The sequence below is a fragment of the Rattus norvegicus genome, chromosome 4 (assembly GCF_021556685.1).
Source record: "Rattus norvegicus strain SHRSP/BbbUtx chromosome 4, alternate assembly SHRSP_T2T, whole genome shotgun sequence".
In the NCBI taxonomy this organism is placed as follows: domain Eukaryota; kingdom Metazoa; phylum Chordata; class Mammalia; order Rodentia; family Muridae; genus Rattus; species Rattus norvegicus.
Window position 1 is genome coordinate 25547391 of NC_141537.1, and position 24481 is coordinate 25571871.

Genomic DNA, 24481 nt, shown 5'->3' on the forward strand with positions numbered 1-24481 from the left:
ACACAAGACATTTAGGTCAAACGAGATATTTCTAACCATGGCCTTACAAACCTCTTCCAATCCCTTATATGAACACCATTAAAATAGAATTGACAAATTTAAATACTCTTCATTTCAGCCTGAGCTTTAATGAAGTTAATTTAAAATTAAAAAATGGAACAATCAGACAATCCATACTAATATACTAAGAAAGAAGCGAAGTCAAAACAAAAGATAAACTTGGTTTTAAACTTTAAAGCTGTAGCTTATAGCCAGAGGGCTTCATCAGAAGGGGTAAAATGAATTTTCATTCAAGCATAAAATTTAACAGTAATGCTATTCTTACTGTAGATCTCTGAGCTGGAGAGAAAGGAAAGGGTGGGGGGGGGGAGTTTAGAGAAAGGAAGGGAGGGAGGGAAGCAGGCAGGCAGGCAGGCACTAAAGATCTGTGTGCTAGTCCCTAAAGATCTGTGTGCTGGAAGGCTGGGCCACAGTGTGGCAGTAGTGAACTTTTGTGAGGTGGAACTGAAGGGAGATCCTGGAGACCATTGCCTTAGAAATGGCTAATGCTGCTCTCATGCAGTGAGGAATGCCTGCAGTTAAAGAGAAAGCCTGGATCTCCACTGGTCTGCCTTTCTGTTTTACCACGTGAGCTCTTGTATGCACTCCCACCATCACCACCCTCACCAGAGCTGGGAAGACTCGAGTGTGTGATTCTAAACCCCCCAAACTGAATTAAATAAGCCCTTTACATTTAGAAAATATCCAACCTTGGGTATTTTAGTCAATGATAGAAAATGGCCTGCCATAGCTCCGTGGCTCCTTAAAACCATTCAGTGAGCCACAGTGTGAGGGGAACAAGAGAAAAGGCACTTTTTATGGGCAGTGTGATTTAAGTCTGGCATGAGAAGCTGCGTGATACTAGCATTTGCTTCCTTTGCCACTGGGGCATTTCCAACATATAAATCAAATGAATTTTCTAATACGTTTCTTGCTGATGCAGGTGACTAACCCAAAATTAGGCCTTTGCTTTTTCATTCGATGCCTTTATTCTTCTACGCACCCTGGCTGATAAAATTAAAGCTCCACAACATAAAAATATGCTCGACTACGTTACCCTGGCAGAGATGTGGAGGACTAACGCGTTCCACCCATTCTCTTGAGTTCCTTCTATAAAGGTAAGAACGCCCACTTGCTGCCAAAGCCCCACCCACTGGGCGTTGAGGTGAACGGACCTCGAGAAATACTAGTATCACTTTCAAGCACAGAGACGAAAAATCCTCCAGAAAGTCTGCATTGTGTAGACTCAAGGATGAGGCATTTGTACAAACACCAGATTGGCATGATAGTCGGTTATTTAAAGAGAACTCAGGTTTCACACTGGAGGCTGCATCTAGGCCCTTTCCTGCTTTCATCTTATCTGATATAGGAAGACTGTTCTCACCTCTGAAATGGAAGAAAGAGCAGTCACAAAGACACTAAACAAGCCATCGACACAAACACAGCTCTGACTCAGAGCCATGGTTTAAAACCCTGCCTCACTCTAATGTCACAAATAATACAAGAAGTGTTAAAACATGTCGTCTGAGCCTCTTGGACTCGAGCATTGAAAGAGACATTCTGGGCAGAAGTAAAAATTATACTATGTGACCGAAGAGAATAGAATTTTTACCAGCAGGTAGCAAACATATAGAAAGTAGGTTGAGATTCCAAAAGTGGGACTATTTTGTGACAATCATATCTATCCAATGTTAGACCCTTCAAAAGGCCCAAAATGTAAACCTAAAAAAAAATCTCTTCCTAACAGCACTGCAGAAAACAAAGAATAAAGTTAATTCATGATCTAACCAATGATCAGAGGAGCTAGACTATCTCATGTGGCCGGTGTATTTGTAAACTTGCAAACTCAAGCTTTGTAACAGTTTACACCGGTTTTACCTGGCTTTCTACATCACTGAGTACCATTGAGATGTGAATGAGATAGGAAACCATTCTAAGGAAAAGGGGAAACAGAAAAATAAGCCAGAAATTTAAATGTCAGTCTGAGAAACACAAAGGCAGTTTTTTCACTAAACGAACCCACCACGTTGTGCATTTTATTTTCATAGACTGAATGTTTATACATAGTTGGGGAAGGGAAGGGAAAGAATGGGGTTGTCAAAGAAGAAAGACACAGAAAGGGACTTACGGAGTGGGAGCCCCATTCTCCGTTGTCTGTGAGCTTCACCCACTTGTCTGTGGTGGCATCCATCTCCTGGCACTGGTCATTCTGAATCTGCGAATCAAACAAAAGGGGCTCAGTAAACCTTGTGGGATAATAGCTTTCATTCATTTCTGTCCATGCACATGCTGCAAGGATACCCTTCAAACCCTTTTAAACAACAAAGCAATCTCCCACAAGCAAACCCCTGGAGGCTGCGTTAAGGACATTAAGGAGAGTGGGAATAATCATCACTGGAAAGTCACTACAAACCCTCCGCACAACTTGTCCAAATGTTCTAATAACTCACATTCACATGCAAATTCAAGCTTAAAAGCAAAGTCGATTTTATTTAAGTTCTTCTTTTTTTGAGATTTTCATACATGAGTGTACTGTATTGAAATCATTTTCACCCCTCATTCTTCCCCTGAAAGCCCCTCCCACACATCCCCACCCACTTTGGGATTCTTGCCCTCTTTTTTCGTAGTTATTATACACATAAAAACACGTACGGAGTCCACATTGCTACTCACATGGACACGTGTTTAAGGATGAATATTGCAATTTGGTGACCTATTAGCGGTTACACCCTGGAGAAAACTGATTCTTCCTCACTCCACAGTCACTGACAGCATGAAGATTTTCATCTAGGGGTGGGGTTTTGTGAGCTTCTTCCTTTCCTCACTGGCATGTTGACCAGGGTTGTCATTATCAGTTCTATTTGGCAACCATAGTGTTAAGGCTCGATTGGTGCAACTTCTGTCATGTCTAGATGTCACTATCTCACAGCAGGTGTCTGAAATTTGGGCTCTTGAAATCTTTTTGTTTCATCTTCTGCCATGTTCCCTGGGTCTTAGGATTGGGAGTTGTATTGTCAACTAGGGATGAGCAATCCATGGTAACTCATTCTCTGATCTATCACCAGTGGTTGATCTCTGTGTTAATCTCCATCTGTTGCAAAAAGAAACTTCTTTCCTGAGGAGTGAGGGCTGCATTTATTTGTAAATGTCATTGACGGCAGTAAAAATTTTCAATTAGCAAATAAAGTCTGCTCTGGTTGTTAGTTTCCCAGGATGTAATCTAAATGTGTAGATAAGTGGTGATGGACAAAATCTAATTCCTAACCTTTTGTAATGGAGTAAATATTAATCATTTACCATGCTAATTAAAACAATTAGAGATAATACATTTCACATTAAAACTTATAGCAGCTTTATTAGTAATCACCACAAACTGAAAACATCTGATATGCCCCTCAACCAAAGAATGGATACAGAAAATGTGGTTCATTTACACAATGGAAAACTACTCAGCTATTAAGAGGGAGAGCATCGTGAATTTTGCAGGTAAGATGGATGGAACTAGAAAATATCATCTTTAATAACTCAGACCCAAAATGACAGGCATGATATGCACTCTCTTATAAGTGGACATTAGCCATAAAGTACAGGATACACACGCTATACTCCACAGACCCAAAGAAGCTAAACAAGAAGGGAGGCCCAAGTGAGGATGCTTGAGTCTCACTTAGAAGGCAAATAAAATAGTCACAGAAGGCAGATGGAGAGAGGGAACAGGGTAGGAGTGGGGGTGGGGAGGAGAATGGGATCAAATATGGGAAATCGGTGGCTGGTGAGGGCTAGGGGAATAGGGAGCATCTCCAGGGCGTGCCAGAGATGGGAAAGACTCCCAGGAATCTTTGTGGTAACTTTAGGTGAGACTCCTAACAGTGGGGTTACAGAACTTGAAGTGGCTACTTTCTGTAGACAGGCAGGACCCTCAGTAGAGGGATAAGGACAGCAACCCCCCAACAAAAAATTCAACACAAAATATATCCTGTCTAAAAGGAATGCAGGGACAGAGATAAAGTAGAGACGGAGGGAATGACCAACCAATATCTGGCCCAACTTGAGACCCATCCCATAGGCAACCCTTCACACTATTAATGATATTCTATTATGTTTGTAGACAGGAGCCTAACATAACTGTGCTCTGACAGGCTATACCCAGGAGCTGACTGAAACAGAGACCCACAGCCAAACAGTGACTGGAGTTTGGGGAGTCTTGTAGAAGAGTTGGGGGAATTGATTGGGAAACCTGGGGATAGGAACTCTACAGGAAGACCAGCAGAGTCAACTAACCTGGACTATTAAGGGCTCTCAGAGACTGAACCATCAACCACAGAAAATATACTGGCTGGACCTAGGCCCCCCACACATATGTAGCATCTCCATCTTCACGTAGGTCCTCCAACAACTAGAGTGATGACTGTCCCTAAATCTGTTACCTGCCTATGGACCCCATTGCGCCGACTGGGCTGCCTCAGTGGGAGAAGATGTGCCTAACCTGCAGAAACTTGATGTATCAGGGTTGGGGGATAAGCAGGAGGGGCCTCTACCCTCTCACAGGATGAAGGAATGGGGGAGAAACTGTGTGAGGGGGTACCAGGAGGAGGGCAGCGATCAGGATGTAAAGTGAATGAATAAATAATGAAAAAGACATCTTGGACTCTCTGCATAATGCTTCAAAAATGCACAGAGGTTAGGATACTACTTTCTCAGGTAAACAGATAAGTGTGGAGATAGCTGAAAGGCAGGCCATCGTGCTGGTATAGCAATACAGTCAGCAGCAGGATGGAGCCGGACATTATCACATGGACTTACCAGCTGTCAAATCTATCTTTCTCTTTTGTAGATTGTTCTGGATGCCTTCCTTATTTTCCTGTTACAAAGCTTAGAGTGTTTTCACTAAAAGAGCTTTCTAAAGACGTATTAACTAGAAAGCAGTCCCACTGGTGATCCAAATATCAAGAGACTATCCAATTAATAGTTTCTTTAAATGAATGTGTGCCCTGTTTCTTCTCTGACCATCATGACCACTATGACACCAGTGTTAAGCCATTTCATAGAAGTGACGGGATCTGAATATACCTTTTGTGGACAGCAAATACACATGCTAGAGGCTTTTTTACACACCAAAGCAGGTATCATGTGATCGTGACAATCCCCTCCACTGTGAAGAAGTGAAATCTATTACTCATTTTAAAACAAGTTAAAGTGTATCATGAACCAATAACTCCTCTAGGTTTCAGCTTCATCATTTTTAAAAGAAACAACTGTTTCTTTTGCTGAGGTAAAGTCACACTGAGTGTCAAACTCAGCACTTCATTACTTCACATTATACACTATATATTTATTTTCTCCGTCCGCCTACATCTTTCTTTTCTTCAAACACTTCCTTTTCATCACTGATTAATGATGACTGAGGAGTGTTCACCTTCTGAGTGAATCCCAACCTATAAACGTGCAATAGGAAGGACCAGCATGAGCTTGCCACCCCTGTCAGACTCTAAACCAAAAGACACAGGCGTCACTGACAGGAAGTAATGGGGTGCCATGCCCTAAAGGCACCTTTATTGACTGCTCTCAGGGGACTTGTTGGGAAATAAAAAGAGCTGCCTATTCACAACAATTAGACCCTTGTCTCACTTCCTGAGTTTATTCATTTTCTGCAACACTGCTGAAATGTCCCAAGAAATACTCATTCATTCTCACAAGCTTTTTTTTTCTTTTTTGCAAACCTGATATATTTTAAAAAGGAAACCTGTCTAAACGTTGCTTAAAAGTCTAAAACATGAAAGGATATCCATACTAGAAGCTCCTCAAAGGGCTTTACCAAACAATTCACCTCACAGAAGGGAGCAGTGAGGGCCGGAAACTTAGTCTACCTGCTCAAGAGGATACAGCTAATAATTACATAGTTATAACCAGAGCCAGAATCGCTTTACTTCAAAGGAAAGTGTAATGGGAAATATTTCTTACCATCGAACTTCTGATATAGAAACTACAATTACTGATTTAGAAATACTTATCACCTAGAGCAATAGAAATTTCTTTTAAAATTGTTAGTATATTCTTTTCTTAAAGGCTGGGTCACAGAAATACATTTTTTTCTCATTGATGACAAAGCAAACATTGTGCCTGGTGTAAGTCCATCTGAAAACGTTTTCTCAAGAATTAAAGTAACAGTCATAGTAAATATTACTAGATCAGATACAGCTTCAATCCGTTAAATAGCCTCTGCAGTTATTCTGTTAGTATATAACTATATCTTAGATTCCGTAATTCTACTTAAGCTCATGACGGACATACCAAGTATTTCATCCAAGGAGTCTTTTCGAAAGTCCAAAAGTCACAGAATCAGAAAATACAGCCATTTCTATTTTTTAAATAACTTTGAATAAACAACTATAGTGAGCTAGAAAATATTTACTGACTTACTGCAAGAAAATATTTAGCAAAATCAAAATATTTTAATATAATTTTAACATAATAGAAACTGTTATTATGACTCAATGGGTAATGTACTTGCTATGTAATCATGACAAGGACATGCATAGATCCCCAGCATGTGTAAAATGTGGCTGTGGTGGTAACCAGCTCTAGCACTGGCAGACCAGAGAAAGACCAGATGCCCAGAGCTACCTAGCCAGCCAGTACTGCCCAATCTGTGAGCTCAGCCACAATGAGACACTCTGTTTCACAAAAGTAAAATGGGGGTGACAGACGAGAACTCCCAGCATCAACCTCTGTCCTCCCCACATACACATGCATGTTCTTCCATCTATGGACATGCAAACATTGATATCCCTCTACATACACAACACATAGAAAAACAATAGCCTCTGTGGCCAACAAAGAATAAATGAGTGTTGGAAAAATTATTTGTGATGTACAGTCTAAGCCAAATAGCCACCTGAGGAACACAACCAGAAGTGAAACAAGCCAACGTCATTCCACAAGAAAACTGTGAAAAGGGAAGAAAGATTGACTTAAACACTAAGTACCACTGGGACAGGGCTTCCTTTGAACATTGAAAGATGCAATTAACACCCTCCAAAAAGTTCAAGGGCATAAAGTAGAATGGGCAGGGGGAGGGGGGGAGTAGAAACAATTATATGAATGTTCCTTAAAAATCTAATTCTAGAATATGAAAAGCCTTACAAAGAACTCAAAGAAGATGTTGTTGTCCACATACTGGTACTCAAAGAAGACGTAGCCTGATTTCTTAAGGTGTACAGCGTAGATCAGAGACACAGTGCAGTCATCACGGTTAGACTCTATATAGTTCCCACGAGGAAGCCAAGAAGAGCTGTGAAAACAGAAACAAACATTTTTTGTACAAGCTCAGAAACCTCTTCTAGCCACACTCCTCCCACAGAATGACTTAATCAGGAGTAGATTTCATGGGCCAAACGAAGTGGATAACACGAGCTTTGCCAGAATTCAACGGTTCAACTCTACCATTGAGAAGTTCCTTTTGTACTTAATTTACATTAGTTTTTACTTTAATTAAAATGACATTTCTCCTGTTCCTTTCCTCTCTCCAACTCTTCCTATGTTGTTCCCTTCTAGCCCCTCAAATTGCCCTCAGAACAATAACAACACCAATAGACATGGAAGGGGTTCATGTACAAGAAACTACAGTTAACTAACTACTACTGAGAGAAGGAGACCTAGGCTTCTCCAGGGATGAACCCCTAACTGGTTATCCATTACTAAGAAGTCAGCCCTGAAATCATACACATACGAGAAAGAATTATTTATATAGTTATATGTATATGTGTGTATACATAAATATATACATATATAGTAACTATATAAAAAGGTTTATTTTATAGCATATGACATATTAAATCTTTGTAAGGCTATATGATCAATTTGGTAGAAATTTTGTTTTGTTTACCAAAACCAAAATCACTAATGTTAAGATTCACAGCTTCAAGTAGAGTTACTCTTTCAAACAACATCTGAGTTTGACTTATAGACACACACACACACACACACACACACACACACACACACACACACACACACACACACACACAAAGCTATATGATAGCTGGCCTCTTAAACTGTTGAAGTCATTTGATAGAAGCCAAAGTCTTCTCAACCACTGAGTTAATGATGGGTCTCCTGAAGCATCCTAAGAGTTTCTTGAGAGCAATGGCTGTATCAAGCAGAACCCTGGTGTGTGTCAGGGTTCACAGCATTCTTCACACTATCTGACAGAGGTACCAAAAAAAGGTGCTAATGTGCATTGCTGTTCTAAATATAACAATCTATAAGATGAAACCCTGTCTACAGGACAATCAGAATCTACACTCTAATCGACAGTCTTCAAAACCTAGGGTTAGCTAAGAGATCCTAACACAACAAAAGCAGGGCAGGGAAAAACAAAACAAAAAAAAAAAACTGCAAAAAAAACCCAAAAAATTATGATAAATAACACTTTTTCAAATTTTAAATTTCTAATTATCAAACATCATTAAGACAATGAAAAAGTCAAAAGCCACAGACCTGAAGGAGATATTATAAACACACACATATGTATATACAATATACAGTAAATAGTGCATAGATACACATGTATAAGTTTTGTGTCCATAATGTATAAAGGATTTCTTGGGCTCAGGAATTAAATCATCACTATGACCCAATTGATTAAAAATAAATAAAGAAAATGTAATGCCAGATGGGTGGGGAGCAGAAGAATACAAGACTCAACCGAAATCTGTTTTCAGAAAATTATTATACTAAAGAAGCTATATTGTAAAACTAGAAAAAAAATGTGAATGTTCAAGTTCAGCAAAACAGGGACCTGGTGTCCCATCCCAGGCTGCCAGAGCCTTACTCTAAGGTATCGTAGGCAAGCCTGTTGCTGTGCTCTGCCAAGTCCACACTGAAATGAACTTTCAGTCTAAGAGGACTAAACATTGGCAGTGGCTCTGTCATGGTTACTTTTGTTTGTCAACTCAATTAGACTTGAGAATGGCCTGAAGCATCTCTTCGGGAGTGTCTGTGCAAGTTTTATCAGAGACTATTCAAGAACTAGGCTTTTTTGACTTAATAAATCCATGAATAGATTCCAATCCCGAATAGACCGTTGAGAGTTATCCCAGGTAGGGAGGGTTGGAAGGTAGACCATGTAGTGCATGTTCACTTAGCAGACCATGGTAGAGCTTGATCACTTAGGGCATGTTCTTGGGAGCGTTAGGTTGCCCTGGCTCCTATAGTTAACGATCTGTTCTGCTGCTGTTTGCTAAGTCTTGTTCCCACCCCCAGCCTTCACGGTGTGGACTAAGATGCTTAGCAAAACAAGTCTTTGCTCCTTTTGCTTGCTCTTAAGTATCTTTTCAAGAAAAATAATGAACACAGTCTGGACACTGTGTAGAGTCTGGGGAGCTGAGGCCTGGGAAGGGCTTACTCCATTTCTCACTAAACATTTCTCTCTTCACTCATGCCAGCCTGTACCTTCATTTGGACTGTGGTTTGAAGATATATGGAGTCCTCACCAGATGTCAACACTACGCTCTTGAGCCTGCAAAATTAAACTAAATAAATCTCATTAAAAACTCCTCAGTCTCAGGTGTCATAAAAATTCGTAGACTAAGAAACACACACACATACACACACACACACACACACACACACACACACACACACATATGCACGCACCTAATTTGCTAAAGAGAAAATAAATTATTGCCATTCAGCTGAGAGAGAACAGGAGAAGACTAGAGGAAAGGAAGGATATTGTGTGCAGGAAGAAGGAGGGAATGGGGAGAAGCCTAGAAACACATATCGGCTAAATAATGATAAAGACTTTGGGTGCCGGAGGAAGCATTCTTGTCAGAAAGCAGCCAGAGCTTATCTACTTTCTACTTCAAGTTTGATTTTCCTAAACCCAGCAACATTACAGGAAATGTTGAATAGTCAATGCCCAGAACAGAAGGGAGTGCCAGCATCTCACAAAAATACAATAAATCCTTTTTTCCCCAAGAGAATTTAATATTCCTCCAATGCTGTCATATGCAAAGCCATTGATCACTTAGCAGTTAAGCAAAGGACCTTACTATCTTGGATCCTTAACCCACTCTCTCCCAGGAAATAATCAAGGTCTAAATGAAGGTCAAACATTTAAAAAAAAGTAAAAAGAAAGTATATTTTTCCTTGAAAAATTAAAGATTAGTAGAAATACTACTGCCTAAGTTTGATTATAAACATAAGATAATGAACTAATTTTCTAATAGCTCTATTGCATTCTGCACATGTTATTTATTATATTGCGAGGCCAATTATTATCTCATTAAAAATTTAGCTATGTTCTTTGTAATGACTGTCCAAAAAAAAAATACCATTCTATGAAGATATCTCTGAGCCTTGGGACAGGGCTTGTGTAAGAATCATATCCACGGAGGTTGATCTTCCAGTAATCAATTGTTCTCTGAGGGGTGAGGGCTAAACTATCTGGGGATATAAACATAAGTATTTAAAATATAGTTAGAAATTATACTGGCTTAGGAAAGTGGCAGCAATAGGTTCTCATCTAGGGACCATGATCTCATCAAACATGAATAGTCCCTACTGCTCATTACTAGTTACTAGTTAAATAGTGCCATTTACAATATGAGGCATGGATTCCCTTCTATTGAGCGGGGTCTGAGCCCAATTAGACAGTTCTTGGCTACTGCCAATAAAAGGGCCACTATTATATTCTTGGACTAGCTTACCATGCTAGCCATTGTAGTTCATAGGTTTTACAGCTGGGTAAGGCTACTGATTGTTTTCCTTTACTGGCAGCCTCCACAGTGCCTTCAGATGCTATGAAAGCTTGGCCTCTTCCAGCTCAAACGTGTGTGGTGTCTTCAGCCACTGAATCTAAATTTCAAGTTCTGAGAGGCAGCCAAGGGCAATAATAATAGATTGCTCTTCGGCCTACAATAATAATAATGATATAATATAGAAATAAAATAATAAAATACAATAGCCCATATTTGACGGGGAAAGGTCACTTAGACTCCCCTGACCAAAAGTAAAAAATAAAATGAAAATAAAACGTACAGGGAAGTTTCCCATGCGTGGGTTTTTATGAGATATAGAGGGCTCTTTGGAGAGAGGGAACATTATAACCCAAGTGATGTAACTTCACTAAGAGTGTGTGTGTGTGTGTGTGTGTGTGTGTGTGTGTGTGTTTTAAGTAAAGATTTATTACTGAAGAGGAAGCGAAAAGATTGTAAGAGCCAGAGGGCCAGGACATCTGCTACACAGTAGCATCTTCGTTACATGAAAGGTAAGCTGCACCCATGAGATCTCGACAATATGGCTGCCTATACAATATCTGCACCATGGCAACAGGAGTTAACATGACAATGTGGATGAAAGAAATCTCTCAAGGCACTACTTCTAGAAATTAATGGCTGCTCAAAGAAAGAAAGCCATTCTTTCTCAAGGATGAGCCCCCATTAGACTATCCAATCCCAAATGGTCAGTCCTCCACACATACACGTCTTAACAATGCTCAATGGACTCAGCAGCATATGTGTATATGATTTGATAGGTCTGTAATAATAATTAAAGAACAAGATGACATGAATGAAAGGGTTGGAAGGACACAGGTGGAATTAGAGGGAGGATAGGGTATGGAAATTATGTAAATATAGAATTTCTTTATTAAATCCTTTCCCCCCGCCCAAAAAAACCCCTAAAACCCTTTCCCTGAACTCATCTAAAATCCTCCTCAGAACTAAACCTATCCTCAACTTTGTCTAGAGAGGAACGACTACACCTTTGTCAAGTGTCCAAGTCCAAAGGTTCCTTTGGGGTCTTACTTGTTACAGCCATCTGGCCTGCTGTCAGAAGGGCCCACCACAGTGTCCATGAATGTTGCAACGTTGGAAAATCCTGCCGGCAACTCATCCCATTCATCAAATTTGATGCCACTGCCCAGGGAGTAAGTGCCTTCGACACACTTACTGCATACCTGGTTCTTCATTTCTAGATACTCTCCAGAAGCACAGGAGAAAGCTGGAAAGCAGAAGAAGAGAAAACCATCATCACTGGTGTCTCCCATTAACTGTCTGATCACATCGGACCCTAAATAAATCCTTCCAATTACTGCTTTTTTTTTGCACTATACATTTCTTCCTCAACCTATTTCATGCTACTTACCCATTGATCAAAACAAAATGCAAATTAATCCTCTCTTTTTCTACTGCCTCTTTTCTTTCCAGAGATGTTGGACAAATGGCCTTCCCTATCTGGACAACACTAGTTCCTATGTAAAAATCACCATCTTTATGGCAGATTACTCTACCCCACTCATCCATGCCATATACTCTGTGGTCTAACAGTCCGCTCTTCACAGCATACACTAAAGTACACAGAGAGACTACTAGTGAAGGGAAGGGCTGCTTCCCAACAGAAACAAGGGTCATTATTTTGGGATTCTTAGTTGTACTTAGCATGTGCTAAGCCCAAATGAGATGCTGACGAACAGAGTAAAGGCCATGTCAGAGAGTAGTGCAGTAGCTAAGCAACATATCCCCACGCTGAGCCTTTTAAACATCTTCCACCTTTGCAATACCCCCAGTGGCAACCTGGCCACTTATACCAACCCCGTCCTTGTCCAATGCCAAGTTCTCTGCCGTTTTAGGAGTTGGATTAAGCCAGTAGTTCTGCTGCTAAGCTATGATTCATTAAACAAACACAAATCAATGTTTCCAAAGTACATGGCCCCGTGCGGGGGTAGAATTAGAGCTGGAAAGAGACTATCTAATCCCTTAATCAGGGCATTAAAGAAATAAGAACAAAATAAAATGTCCAAATTAGCTGATGAGAGGAAATCCCCCAGCCAAGGAAGGCAGCAAAACCTCACAGGGAGGCGCCATCCTCTTTTAATACAGTGGAGGACTTAATCAGAAATAAAAACAAGCTGTCTTTGAAAAAACCTAATTAAAGAATTACAGCTCAAACCCACACACTCATCCACCTACTTACGCACTGAGGTAAAATAATGGTTCTCTTTAGAAAAGCCTAACAATGCCGCTCAGTGAACTTTTTACATTCAAATCAATATCCTAAAACCAGTAAAATAGAATATTAGCAAAGGTCAGGCAGAAAATAGTGAATGCCAACTGTGAGATCAAAATTATTCTAGAGACAAGGAAGGAAGACTGTCTTGGAGCAAGGATATTGTATTTCTTCTTGATCTTGTGGCACTAGATATATTAATGGTCTCTCCAAGTGTTTTGTTTCTGAGATAGCCTCACAGGGTTAAGTAAAATGAAACGCAACACAAAGTAGTAAGCATGACTACACTGTCATACCACACATGCTCATCACAGGCTGCTAGTTTTAGGGAGTGGAGTTATGGAAAACAATTTTAATTTCAATGAGTTCGAATCGTCTAGTAAACTCAGAGGCGAACAACAGTCCTCTAACATGACAACGAATGTCAGCAACAACAAAGTAACATGAAAAATTATCTTGGAAGACAGCTTACTCTGAAATCAAAAGTCGACCTTTTCAATTGATTAGCAATTAATAAAGATGTTTTGTTTCACCTTACAGTGTATAATTCATCAAGAATGGAAGTTAGGGGAGGAGCCCAAGGCAGGACCATGATGGCAAGAACTGGAGTAGAGACCATGGAGGGGTGCTGTTCACAGGATTGCTCTCAGTTTGCTTTGTTATGGAACCCATGACCACCAGCCCAGGAATGGCACCACCCACAGTTGGCTGAATTTTTCTACACCAATCAATAATTTAAAAAAAAAAAATGTCCTGTAGGCATGCCTACAATCCAATCTGATGGAAGTAATTTTTTATTTGAAGTTTCCTCTTCCCAGATGACCCTAGCTTGTTCCAAGTTAACAAAAAGCTAACTAGTTCATTAGGCCTGCAAATTATTGTGAAAGCGCTAAGTATATGGATTTGAGGGTTATGAATAAATTATGCAAAAAGAGCCCATAAATCATGAATATTGACTGTATTTGCAATAAATTCATGAAGGAAGAAGCTATTATGTACATAAACCAAGTAAGAAAACTGAGCCACAGTATATTTAAATACTCAGATTAACCAACTACCCAGTCAACAGACAGCAAAAATACCATTCAGTCTAGATTGCTTGGTTCTAAAAGTACTACCTTACTTTAAAGAAACTGCAAGTCATACAATGGCAGTGACCCAAGAGAAACAATTCTAACTAATTCAATGCCATCTTTCCCCCCACCATTCATTCCCTGTCAGCTTTACACAATGCTCACCTGTGCCATAAAATAATTTCCCACTCTCATATGTTTCAGAGTATTTCATATATTAACCCTAAAACATGTGTTTGAGAAATACTTTAGCAAGCTCCTAACTTCTGTAAGTCTAATAACTGTGTTTATGAATGGAAGATAAAAGTAGTATCTGCCTCAAAAAATTATGGGAATAGGGAAATGGAGCATTGTTCAATATGCCTGGCATATGTTGCAAATAATTTGTTGGACACTACTCATATCAGAAACCTGTAAATAATAATACTGCCACTAGGCTGATGATACCTTGTCTCTACAGAATGACTATGCAGTCTAAGTTCAATGGGTGTGTGACCTTGACAGGAAAGCTAAAATGACCTAAAGAGTTTCATCTTTTGATCATTTGTTTCTATACAGAGTGCCTTTTATTTTCATCCTAGCAGGCACATGTCAAAGGAGGAACTACACATTCTGATTAAAATCTAATTAATTTCATGAGATTATACTGAGGGTTAGCAACGCCTACCTCTGCTAGCACTCGTTGCATTTGCTTTCCTGACACCCTCAGAGCATCATTCATTTTCTCTTTCAACACTGGTCTTGGCACTCAGGCTTTAATTGGACTCTGTATCACACAAACTCAGTGATAGCATTCTTTGTTATTTTTTGTTTTGTTTATTTGTCTGTTATTATAGCAGGATTATTTAATTAGGCAGGGTGGTGGAAATTTTTCTAGATATAAGGTGCTCTATGGTTTGATTATATTTCATTTTAATTAATTGGTCATTTCTAAAGTTAAAAATGAGCTTTTGTGACAACCTTGGAATCCTACAATAACTGAATCAAATTGACAATTAGCAAATTCTAGAGTTTTGAAAGAAGGAATATGTTAATCTTCACTGCTTGGGCAAAATATCTAAACAAAACAAATTAAAGAAGCTTGGATTAATTTTGGCTCACTTTCACAGGTTTTGGTCTATCACAGTAGGGAGAGCATGGCAGAACAGATTTCATCACATCTTGTTGGCCAATAAGAAAGAGAATGCCTAGAGTTGCTGCTGGGTGGCAGGCTATGAAATGGTACTACCCACATTAGGGATGGGTCTTCTCCGTTCCCTCAATTCTCTTTGGAAATATCATCAGCTACACCCAGAACTGCTCTTGGCTGATCTGCTAGGAACGTCTGAATTCAATCCCACTGGGAAGAACAAAAAGCAGGGGAGTGGGTGGAGGAGAGACAGAAACAGACAGGGCCAATGACAGGCACAAAGACTCAGAGAGACACACAGACAGACCAACAGACAGACAGACAGAGAAACAGACAGATAGAGACAGAGACAGAGAGGTAGAGACATTCTTGTCTAAGGTTGCCACTATTTAACAGTGGCCATGGTCTGGGATTTCAGAGAGCTTTACCACAGCAGCAAAAGGAAGAGCAATTTTTTTTTTATCTTTATTAACGTGAGTATTCCTTATTTACATTTTGATTGTTATTCCCTTTCCCGGTTTCCAGGCCAACATCCCCCTAACCCCCACCTCCCCTTCTCTATGGGTGTTCCCCTCCCCATCCTCCCCCCTATTACCACCCTCTGCCCAACAATCACGTTCACTGGGGGTTCAGCCTTGGCAGGACCAAGGGCTTCCCCTTCCACTGGTGCTCTTACTAGGATATTCATTGCTGCCGATGAGGTTGGAGCCCAGGGTTAGTCCATGTATAGTCTTTGGGTAGTGGCTTAGTCCCTGGAAGCTCTGGTTGGTTGGCATTGTTGTTCATATGGGGTCTCGAGCCCCTTCAAGCTCAGGAAGAGCAATATTTAACTCAACCTCCTAAAGTCCACGCTTGCCCAGAAGGCTATACACTCACTCACCATTCTTTTCCTTGGCTTCTGCTTTTGCTTTCTAGACATCTGTTTCTACAACAGTGACTCTGAGGGGGCCCAAACACATGTGCAAAGAACCAGATATGGAAAACACTCTATTAGTCTGTTACCAAAGGACAAAGCTATGGGCAGCTTTCTTGGCCCTGCAAGTTTCTATTTTCTTACATTCCATTGGAAACATCACATCCTCTTCCTAAGTCTTCTTAAGGAGAATCAATAAGAGACTGTGAAAACTGAAGTCTCTGTGGAAAATAGACTGTGATATTAAAAAGTCAAGATGTTACATTGATTATGCAAGTAAAATGTGCCAAGAAACAGTAATTAAATTGAATTGTTTATAAGCTGACTATCCTCTGTGATTTATATCCATCAATAAAAGTCTATTTTTAATCTTTTATTAGAGACTCTTGGTTTTAGTTTTTTCTCCATCGAGAGACCTTGTGTTTTAAAAGACTATGACTATAAATTACATGTATTCATAAATCATTTATTTTTGCTATTTTCATTCCAATTATTACATTACTAAAATATGTTTTCTGAACCATAAAAAGCAGTAATAGTAGCCATAAAAGAATTTTTGACTTGCTTGTTTAGTGGGATGTTGACAATACAGTGGGACTATGTAATCTTATTATAGGTATCACAATAACAAGCTTAATTTAAGCAGCAGCAAGTACTTTTTAGTATTTAGCATTTGGCAGACAAAAACTAGGCACCAGGGATATGGTAGCAAATAAGAAGACAGGATTAATTCTGTCTCTATGCTTACAAAGCTGCTACAACAGCCTGGTCTTCCTCAAAATCAGTTATAGCTACATCTCATTTGTCTGAGCTTAAATTGATAAAAAGCTCATCTCACCTAAACATATATAATTATATATTTGTGGAGAAATGTTATATCTTGAATCAAGAAGCATTGGCGTAATGACTGTTCTCCAAGTGATTCATCTCGTTTAGTAAAATACAGTCTATCAGAGTCGTAGTCATCGGTTTTCCCGTGAAAGAAGACCTTTGCAACTGTTAATAACAGTCACAATGGTAGATAAAGGGCTGAAGAAGGGACATTGTGACTAGTTACAGGGCCTGCTTCCATCTCTAATTTAACCAACTGATTACGGTCATCAAATAATCAATACTTAGTTGTATCCTAGGCTTGTGATCATAAGGCTCCTAGGGAAGTGGGAAGAAGAAGAGGAGGTATCTGGGAAAAAATGAACTGCGTTCTCAACCCCTGCCTCTCCCTGACCAGCAATGAGGGGGGCACTTCCATACGCTCCCTTTCAGATTGTATCTGTGCAGTTTTTAAGCAGAAAAAAATAATTCTCTTTCTCTCTCTCTCTCTCACTCCTCTCTCTCTCTCTCTCTGTCTCTCTCTCTCTCTCTCTCTCTCTCTCTCTCTCTCTCTCTCTCTCTCTCTCTCTCTCTCCTCCAAAAAAAATGAGAAGGAAACCAAGTTATCACATTGAAACAGGCTATTTCTTGCCATCTCTCTGATTCACAGGAGACCATCTTCTCTTGACTTAAAGGGAAAGCGTGTCCCTCTTAACTAATGACAGTCCACTTACCTTAAGAAGACATTTTCCTCCAAGGAGGGCTGGCAGTGAACTGTCAATTGCCTGTCACGTTCAATCTAAAGCAGGACGACAATCAGAGAAGACAACTTATCCAGATTCTGTGAATAGAATCTGTCCCCCAAGAAAAACTGCACAGAAAGCATCAACAAGCTGTTTTAGAGCTCCGCTGTAATCTCTAAGTTATTGGTTTTAAGGCCTGAGTTCATTACATGTAAAAGTGAATCTGTGATAGTTAATCAATCATCTTCTATCAGGATGGCTAAAGGACTTTGGAGATCTTTTGTGGCTGTTCCACGAGCCTTCGAATCTGTACCTGCATAGCACTGTCCACCTCTTTGAACATCTTTATAGGCACTCACAGCAGATGCTGTCCAACAGAATCTGCCTCCTGCTTCACAAGTGTAAAGTTCTTGGGACCATGATGCTGTAAGAGTTTACTACAGTGAAACAGAGAAAGCCACTGCTTCCCCTTAACGCAGAAATGACAGCATTAGGAAAAGTTTTGCCCTGGAAATCCGAAGACATGAATTCTAGGTCTAGCATGGCCACAAAGCTACTTGGAGTAATGTGTGCAGCTACCATGCAAGCAGAGGCCACATATGGCTGAATGATCAGAACTGGACTTTCAAAGTCAAATCCTACCAGTAACGATATCTAACTTCCTGTTAAGAGAAAATGTGGACCACAGAGATGGAATTTCTAAGGTTTTAGTTGGAAACACCGTAGAGGATAAAAATTTTCACCTCCTACTGTACAAAATAAAGATTAGCAAAGAGATCCACAAAGGCACATTAATAAAACCAATTCTAGCTGAACTCTCAACTGCCATTCTAAGGAACATTAGTAAAGTATTGCCTCTCCTATCTAAACACTGATTCTCACAACACATCTCCTTCATACACATCCTCACATGGTCAAGTCAGGCAGAAGTCCTGAATACAAAACCTATCAGCCAGGGAAACCGAGCAATGTAAAACAGCAGACAATCCTCATTAAATTGACAGAATACCTAAGAAGATTCCATTCTTTTCAGGGTAAGCGAAGGTAGTTTTCACCTTTAAAAGACAATGAAAAACACAAATGTATTTGTACTACTGTGGTTTGCTGACATCGATATTTTATCAGGAAGGGGACAAGTCTCAGTTCATTGAGAACAAGATGACCTAAGGTGCAGAAGAGAAAGAGACAGAAAAGGAGAGAGTGGGGGAGGAAGAGAGAGGAAAGGAGGGAGGAGGGAGGGAGGAGAGAGGAGGACGGAAGGGGAGGGAGGAGGAGGGAGGAGAGAGAGGAGGAGGGAAGGGGAGGGAGGAGGAGGGAGGAGGGAAGGGGAGGGAGGAGGAGGGAGGAGGGAAGGGGAGGGAGGAGAGGGAGGAGAAGGGAGGAGAGGGAGGGAGGAAAAAGGAAGAGAGGAAGGAGGCGAGAGGAGAAGGGAGGGAAGGAAACAAGCAATAATGGCAAAGGTTACCAGAAGAAATATGTGTAGAGGACTTGGGGACTCAACAAAGGAGACAAAGCAACACATCTATGAAATTGTTTTTCTCAGCTCTGGTTATGCCCCCAACACTCTACTCTTAGCACCTCTGTCCTTAGAAATACCCGTCATCTTCTCCCTCCTGAGACTCTCTCCAACCTTACTGTAGTTTTGAGAGCTAAATTCCCTCCCTTCCTTGGGAAACCTTTTATTCAGATAAGCTCCCTTAACCACAGTCCCATCAAACATGACTATTGCCATAGACCTGTCTCCGGCTGTTCTCATTTTTTTAAAAATCTCATCTCTTAAGGCTGTCATCCACTCCAGCCTCTCACCTGCCACTTATGGGACGTCGAGTACCCTCAAGGTCCCATCTAGAAATGAACGCCAGAATTCCCCCACTAAGACTCCTGAGAACAAAGTGTCTGGGTCCACACAGAATGAATTCTTATTAAATACTTGTGTTTCACCATCAAAAGCTGATATCCAGTGATGCCGAGAGTTCAGGACACCAGAGTGTTTCCATTGGCAGAGTACTGTAGAACTAATTCTAGAACCTTCTTGAGAGTCAGTAGAGGATCCCAGCTGTCTCATCACAGCGTACTCCACATTGAAAAAAAAATGAAATTCTAAATGAAGAATTCCTGTAGATTAAAAACTCTGCCTATTTTTGATGTTTGTTAAATAAGGAATGCATATGCTACATATAAAGCATTGGCATGTGAGGCACAAATTAGCTGAACTAATTCTGGATATAAGGACATCACTATAAACTTTCTCAATGCTCTACCTACTAGACGCTACTCTTTCTAGAAAATGCATACAAATAAAAATAAAGTTGGCAGAGATGTTAAGCCAACTTAACCCACAAAAATATATCTGAGCCTTTAGATCTAATCTTCTCAAAATTTCATTTTATCTACCTTGTATATATATCGATTTTTACCAAGAGTGAGCTATTAGGGAAAGCACACACTCGTCAAGGAGGGATGACACTGGTCTGGTGTGCACTGTGCTAGGTTCTAAAGGGGCAGTACCGTGGGGTTAAGAAGATGATTTCAGCTGGGTGGTGGGGGTGCACGCCTTTAATCCCAGCACTCAGAAGGCAGAGACAGGTGGATCACTAGGAGTTCAAGGCCAGCCTAGAATACAGAGTGAGTTCCAGGGCAGCCAGGGCTACACAGAGAAATCCTGTCTCAAAAAACAAACAAAAAGATGGTCTCAGTGCTGGGGACTTTGTCTGGTTTGAACCTGTGCAGGTCTTGTGCATGCTGTCAGTCTCTAAGAGTTCATGTGTCCATCAGTCCTGTTCTGTCTGGAAGATGCTGTTTTCTTGGCTTCATCCACCACCTTTAACTCTTACATTCTTTTTTACCTCTACCTTCTCACATAGATCCCGGAGCCTTAAGGGAAAGAATTTGGTAAAGAAAAATCAATCACATTCCAGGGGTTGGCCAACACAAAATGGATTCCATAGGTATATGTGAGAGAGAGACAGAGACAGAGACAGAGACAGAGACATAGACAGAGACAGACAGAGAGACAGAGAAGGGAGAAGAGAGAGTTGGTTTTGTTTGTTCAATATTTTGTCTTACAGATTTGTTTTCCTTAGTTTTCCGTATTTTTTTCTTCTTAATTTTTTTCTTCTTTGAGAGAGAGAAAAAGAGAATAAAAAACAAGTTGGGTGGGCAGGGAGATGAGAAGATCTTTAAAGAGCTGGGGGAGATGAAACAATATGATCAAAATTAATGCTAATAAAAGTTGTCCACATCCTCAACTGTCTGACGTCCAGTTCAGTTCTGACTGTGACCTAACTGTGTTACCAGGCATTGCTTCAGCTCTTCTGTTAAAAACATTTCAGAAGATGTGATTGAAAGACCCCCGGAGTGGGGAGACCCTCACTCAAGTCTCGGGATGACGCAACCCCCCAAGAACTCACACAAGACCGTCCTTGTTGTAATCATATGAGGTTTATCGACAGCAACCAGTGCACTGGGGTCGAGACTCGTATCCCACGCAGGGGCAGTGGAGTTCGACCCCAAGAGGCTGGGAGAAGAGGTATTTAAAGGGAGAAACCACAACCCGAGGGGGCAGGGATGGCATCATAGAATAACAGTGAAAAATCACAAGGAAGAACTCTGTCCCCCAAGATTGTTTCCTAGGAGAAGCTGTCTCCTACTTCTCAGATTGTTTAACTTCATGGTCCGCTAGTTCCTAGAAGTTGTTTCCTGCTTCTCAAGATTGTTCTCTAAGATTTATGGTCAGCTAGTTTCTGGGAGAAAGCTGTTGAGCTGGCCAATGTAATTATCCATTCTATAGCCCTAGGAGAGGCTTCTTGGAACATACAATTCTGGGGCCTAACCTGTTTGGGTTTTTTTTTTGTTTTGTTTTGTTTTGTTTTCTGCTCTAAACTTTGTGTCTAGGGGGGCAACTTTAAAACTTTTATCTTTCACGATAGAAACTGGTTTTATGGCTGCTGTGATAAGTAAATAATTTAGGTCATGCATATCTAGCATTTAAATTTGTGTCGGTCACACCACAAAGATAATTTATTCTTAGTACTTCATCTACCATTCCTACTAAACAGTGCTGTGTATTTATGACTCCAGGCAAATGAATTGTAATTTTTAGCTCATAATCCCTGAACCTGTGGCTGTCTTTAGGTTGAAATCCCTTGTCCTTGGCATGACCCAGGAGAAGACTATGGCATTTACCAGAATCTCTGACTCACTCACATTTCCCTTGAAAGCTAGCCATGCAGTACTCACAGAAGACTCAGGAAAACCCAGACTCATTCCATTCAGCATGTATCCCTATGCCCCAGCAAGCTACTTTATGCCACCAAGACGAAGAACTTTAAAAACCACTTGGGGCGGGGAGTTCTCAGTGAGTTAACATGGTTGGTACCAAAATGTATGGAGGTTAAATCCCATTATAGCCCTAAATCAGGATACATGTTTCTCCTGCATGAACCAATGGAAGATAAATAGTTTTCCAAGGTTGCTCAGCTGATAACAGATGACACACATCTGCTTCACCGTGAGGCATTTAATGCCATCTGAGTATCTTCTGTCCTTGGCGAGGTCATCCTGGATAATACAGTCCCCCACCCTTCACACCTTTCCTGCAGTGGCTTTATTTACTTTTCCTTTGCTGAAATGAAGGTCTCTGAAAAACATGAAAATGTTCACAATTTTCTATTCTTCTTGCCAGTGAGCATAAGGGATATTTAATAAGTGATGATGAATGAATTAAAGCTCAATAAAAATTATGGAATAAGGACAAATGAGTTAGAACTGACGTTAAGCTATCAGATACCAGTAAGGACCATTATCAAGACAACAGTGGGGCTGGAGAGATGGCTCAGCGGTTAAGAGCACCTGACTACTCTTCCAGAGGTCCTGAGTTCAATTCCCAGCAATCACATGGTGGCTCTCAACCATCTGTAATGGGATTCGATGCCCTCTTCTGGTGTGTCTGAAGATAGCTACAGTGTACTTATATATAATAAATGAATAAATCTTTTAAAAAAAAAAAGACAACAGTGTAGGGATGTAGCAATGGAAACTCATAGCATAACTAACTTCCTATAAAATTTACTGGTAGTCAAGCATGATTTTTTCCCTCTAAGATTTTAATGGAGAGTGACAGAATGCAATTGCATATATACGGTATATAAAGTAGTGACATACATGCTCTAGGTAAAATTTGAATTAAACTAATTAACATATCTCTTATTCTGAATAACTGACATCTATTCTTCCTAACAAAATGAAACACTGTGTGTCTTATAACATGTTCCCATTCGACTCCCTGCTTCTGTGACTTCAACTGGTTTAGATTTCACAAGTAAGCAAATGTAACTGAGGTTGTGGTGTTTGCCTCTCTCTGCTTCTGTAGTGTCCTTCATGATTCCCTGAGCAATTAACGACTTTCCAGCATCACCCTCCCTTTTAAAAATGACATAATTTTTAAAAATTCATAACTTTCTGAAGACAGTATAGAATTTCATTGTAAATAGTTGATATTTATCGAATTTTTTTCTATTTTTTAAAATTTATTTTTTGAAACAGGATAATACTTGGTACCCTAGGCTGCTCTGGACTGTTTATATAATCCAGACTGGCTCCAAATTCAAGGAGATCTTCCTACCTAGCCTTCCAAGTACAGGTATATCACACACACAAATCACACACACACATACACACACACACACATGCATTTGCATTTTTTGTACAGAGGAATTCATACATATGTGTGAGAATATATATATTTATACATATACATATACATACCACACATATATATAGATATAGATATATAGATATAGATATCTTTATTCATTAATAGAGGCCAGACAAGGGTATGAGGTATTTAGTCTCTGCTTTCCTCCTTGAAGCAAGTATCTCTCTGAATCCGGGGCTTGTGTTTTCTCTGTTAGGTACTGAGATTCTCATGCTACTGCCCTACTAGGAACTGGACTCTGGTTTGTTTTGTAGATGGTGAGATCTAAACTCCTGTCATCCTGACCACAGAAGAACAGTTCTTCATGACTAAGCTCTCTCTCTCACGCCCTTCCATTAATGTTTTGATAATTAAACTGATTCAACAACTTGGCAATCATAAATAATGACACAGTAAACACCACTAGTCAGGTACCGTCTGACATAATGGCTTCAAAATCTTAGGCTAAGTTCCCAAAAGTGGGGTTGCTGGAGCGCATGATAATTCTGCCTTCAGGATTTAAAAAATGTTATTAGTATGTATTGATCACAGAAAATCGTAGGTTCCTTTGTGACATTTTCATAGCAATATATGACATATTCTTATCGTGTGTATTTCTCCATTACTAACACTTGCCTGCTCCTCACCTCTTGTCCCTTTAATGTTCCACATCTACAAGAAAATACATGACCCTCATTTTTCTCTCAGTGTGGGTTGTATTACTTAACATGATTTTATCCAATTCCATCTATTTTCCTTCTTCATAGTTGAGTAAGAAACCACCCAATACTATTTTCTAGTTGCTGTACTAATTTACATTTGTACCAACAGTATACAAGGGTCTATGTTTCTCTCAAGTTTCTGCATTGATTTTTTATTGATTAATAATGACCATCATGAAAGCTATAAATAACATATCCCCCATGGCTTTCACTGCATTTCCCTGATTCTAGAGATGATACACAACTCTACACAGAGTTATCAACCCTTTATATCCTTTCTGAGAAATATAATTATATACGTTCAGGCCACTTTCTAATATTTTTAACTTTTGTGCTTGCTTTAGTT

At 40.0% G+C, this 24481-nt stretch overlaps 1 protein-coding gene and 1 long non-coding RNA gene across 3 annotated transcripts in view; one reads left to right on the forward strand and one right to left on the reverse strand.

The window, feature by feature from the left end:
- Positions 1–24481, forward strand: part of LOC148006238 (uncharacterized) — a 901378-nt gene that overhangs the window by 223566 nt on the left and 653331 nt on the right. The gene's annotated exons all lie outside the window — the stretch shown is intronic.
- The window catches only part of Elapor2 (endosome-lysosome associated apoptosis and autophagy regulator family member 2), a 192511-nt gene that overhangs the window by 76095 nt on the left and 91935 nt on the right, over positions 1–24481 (reverse strand). For both annotated transcript variants that reach the window (NM_001109345.1, XM_087659008.1), the window contains 3 exon segments: positions 2168–2254; positions 7183–7330; positions 11850–12045. In NM_001109345.1, the coding sequence (NP_001102815.1) occupies positions 2168–2254; positions 7183–7330; positions 11850–12045 (431 nt within the window).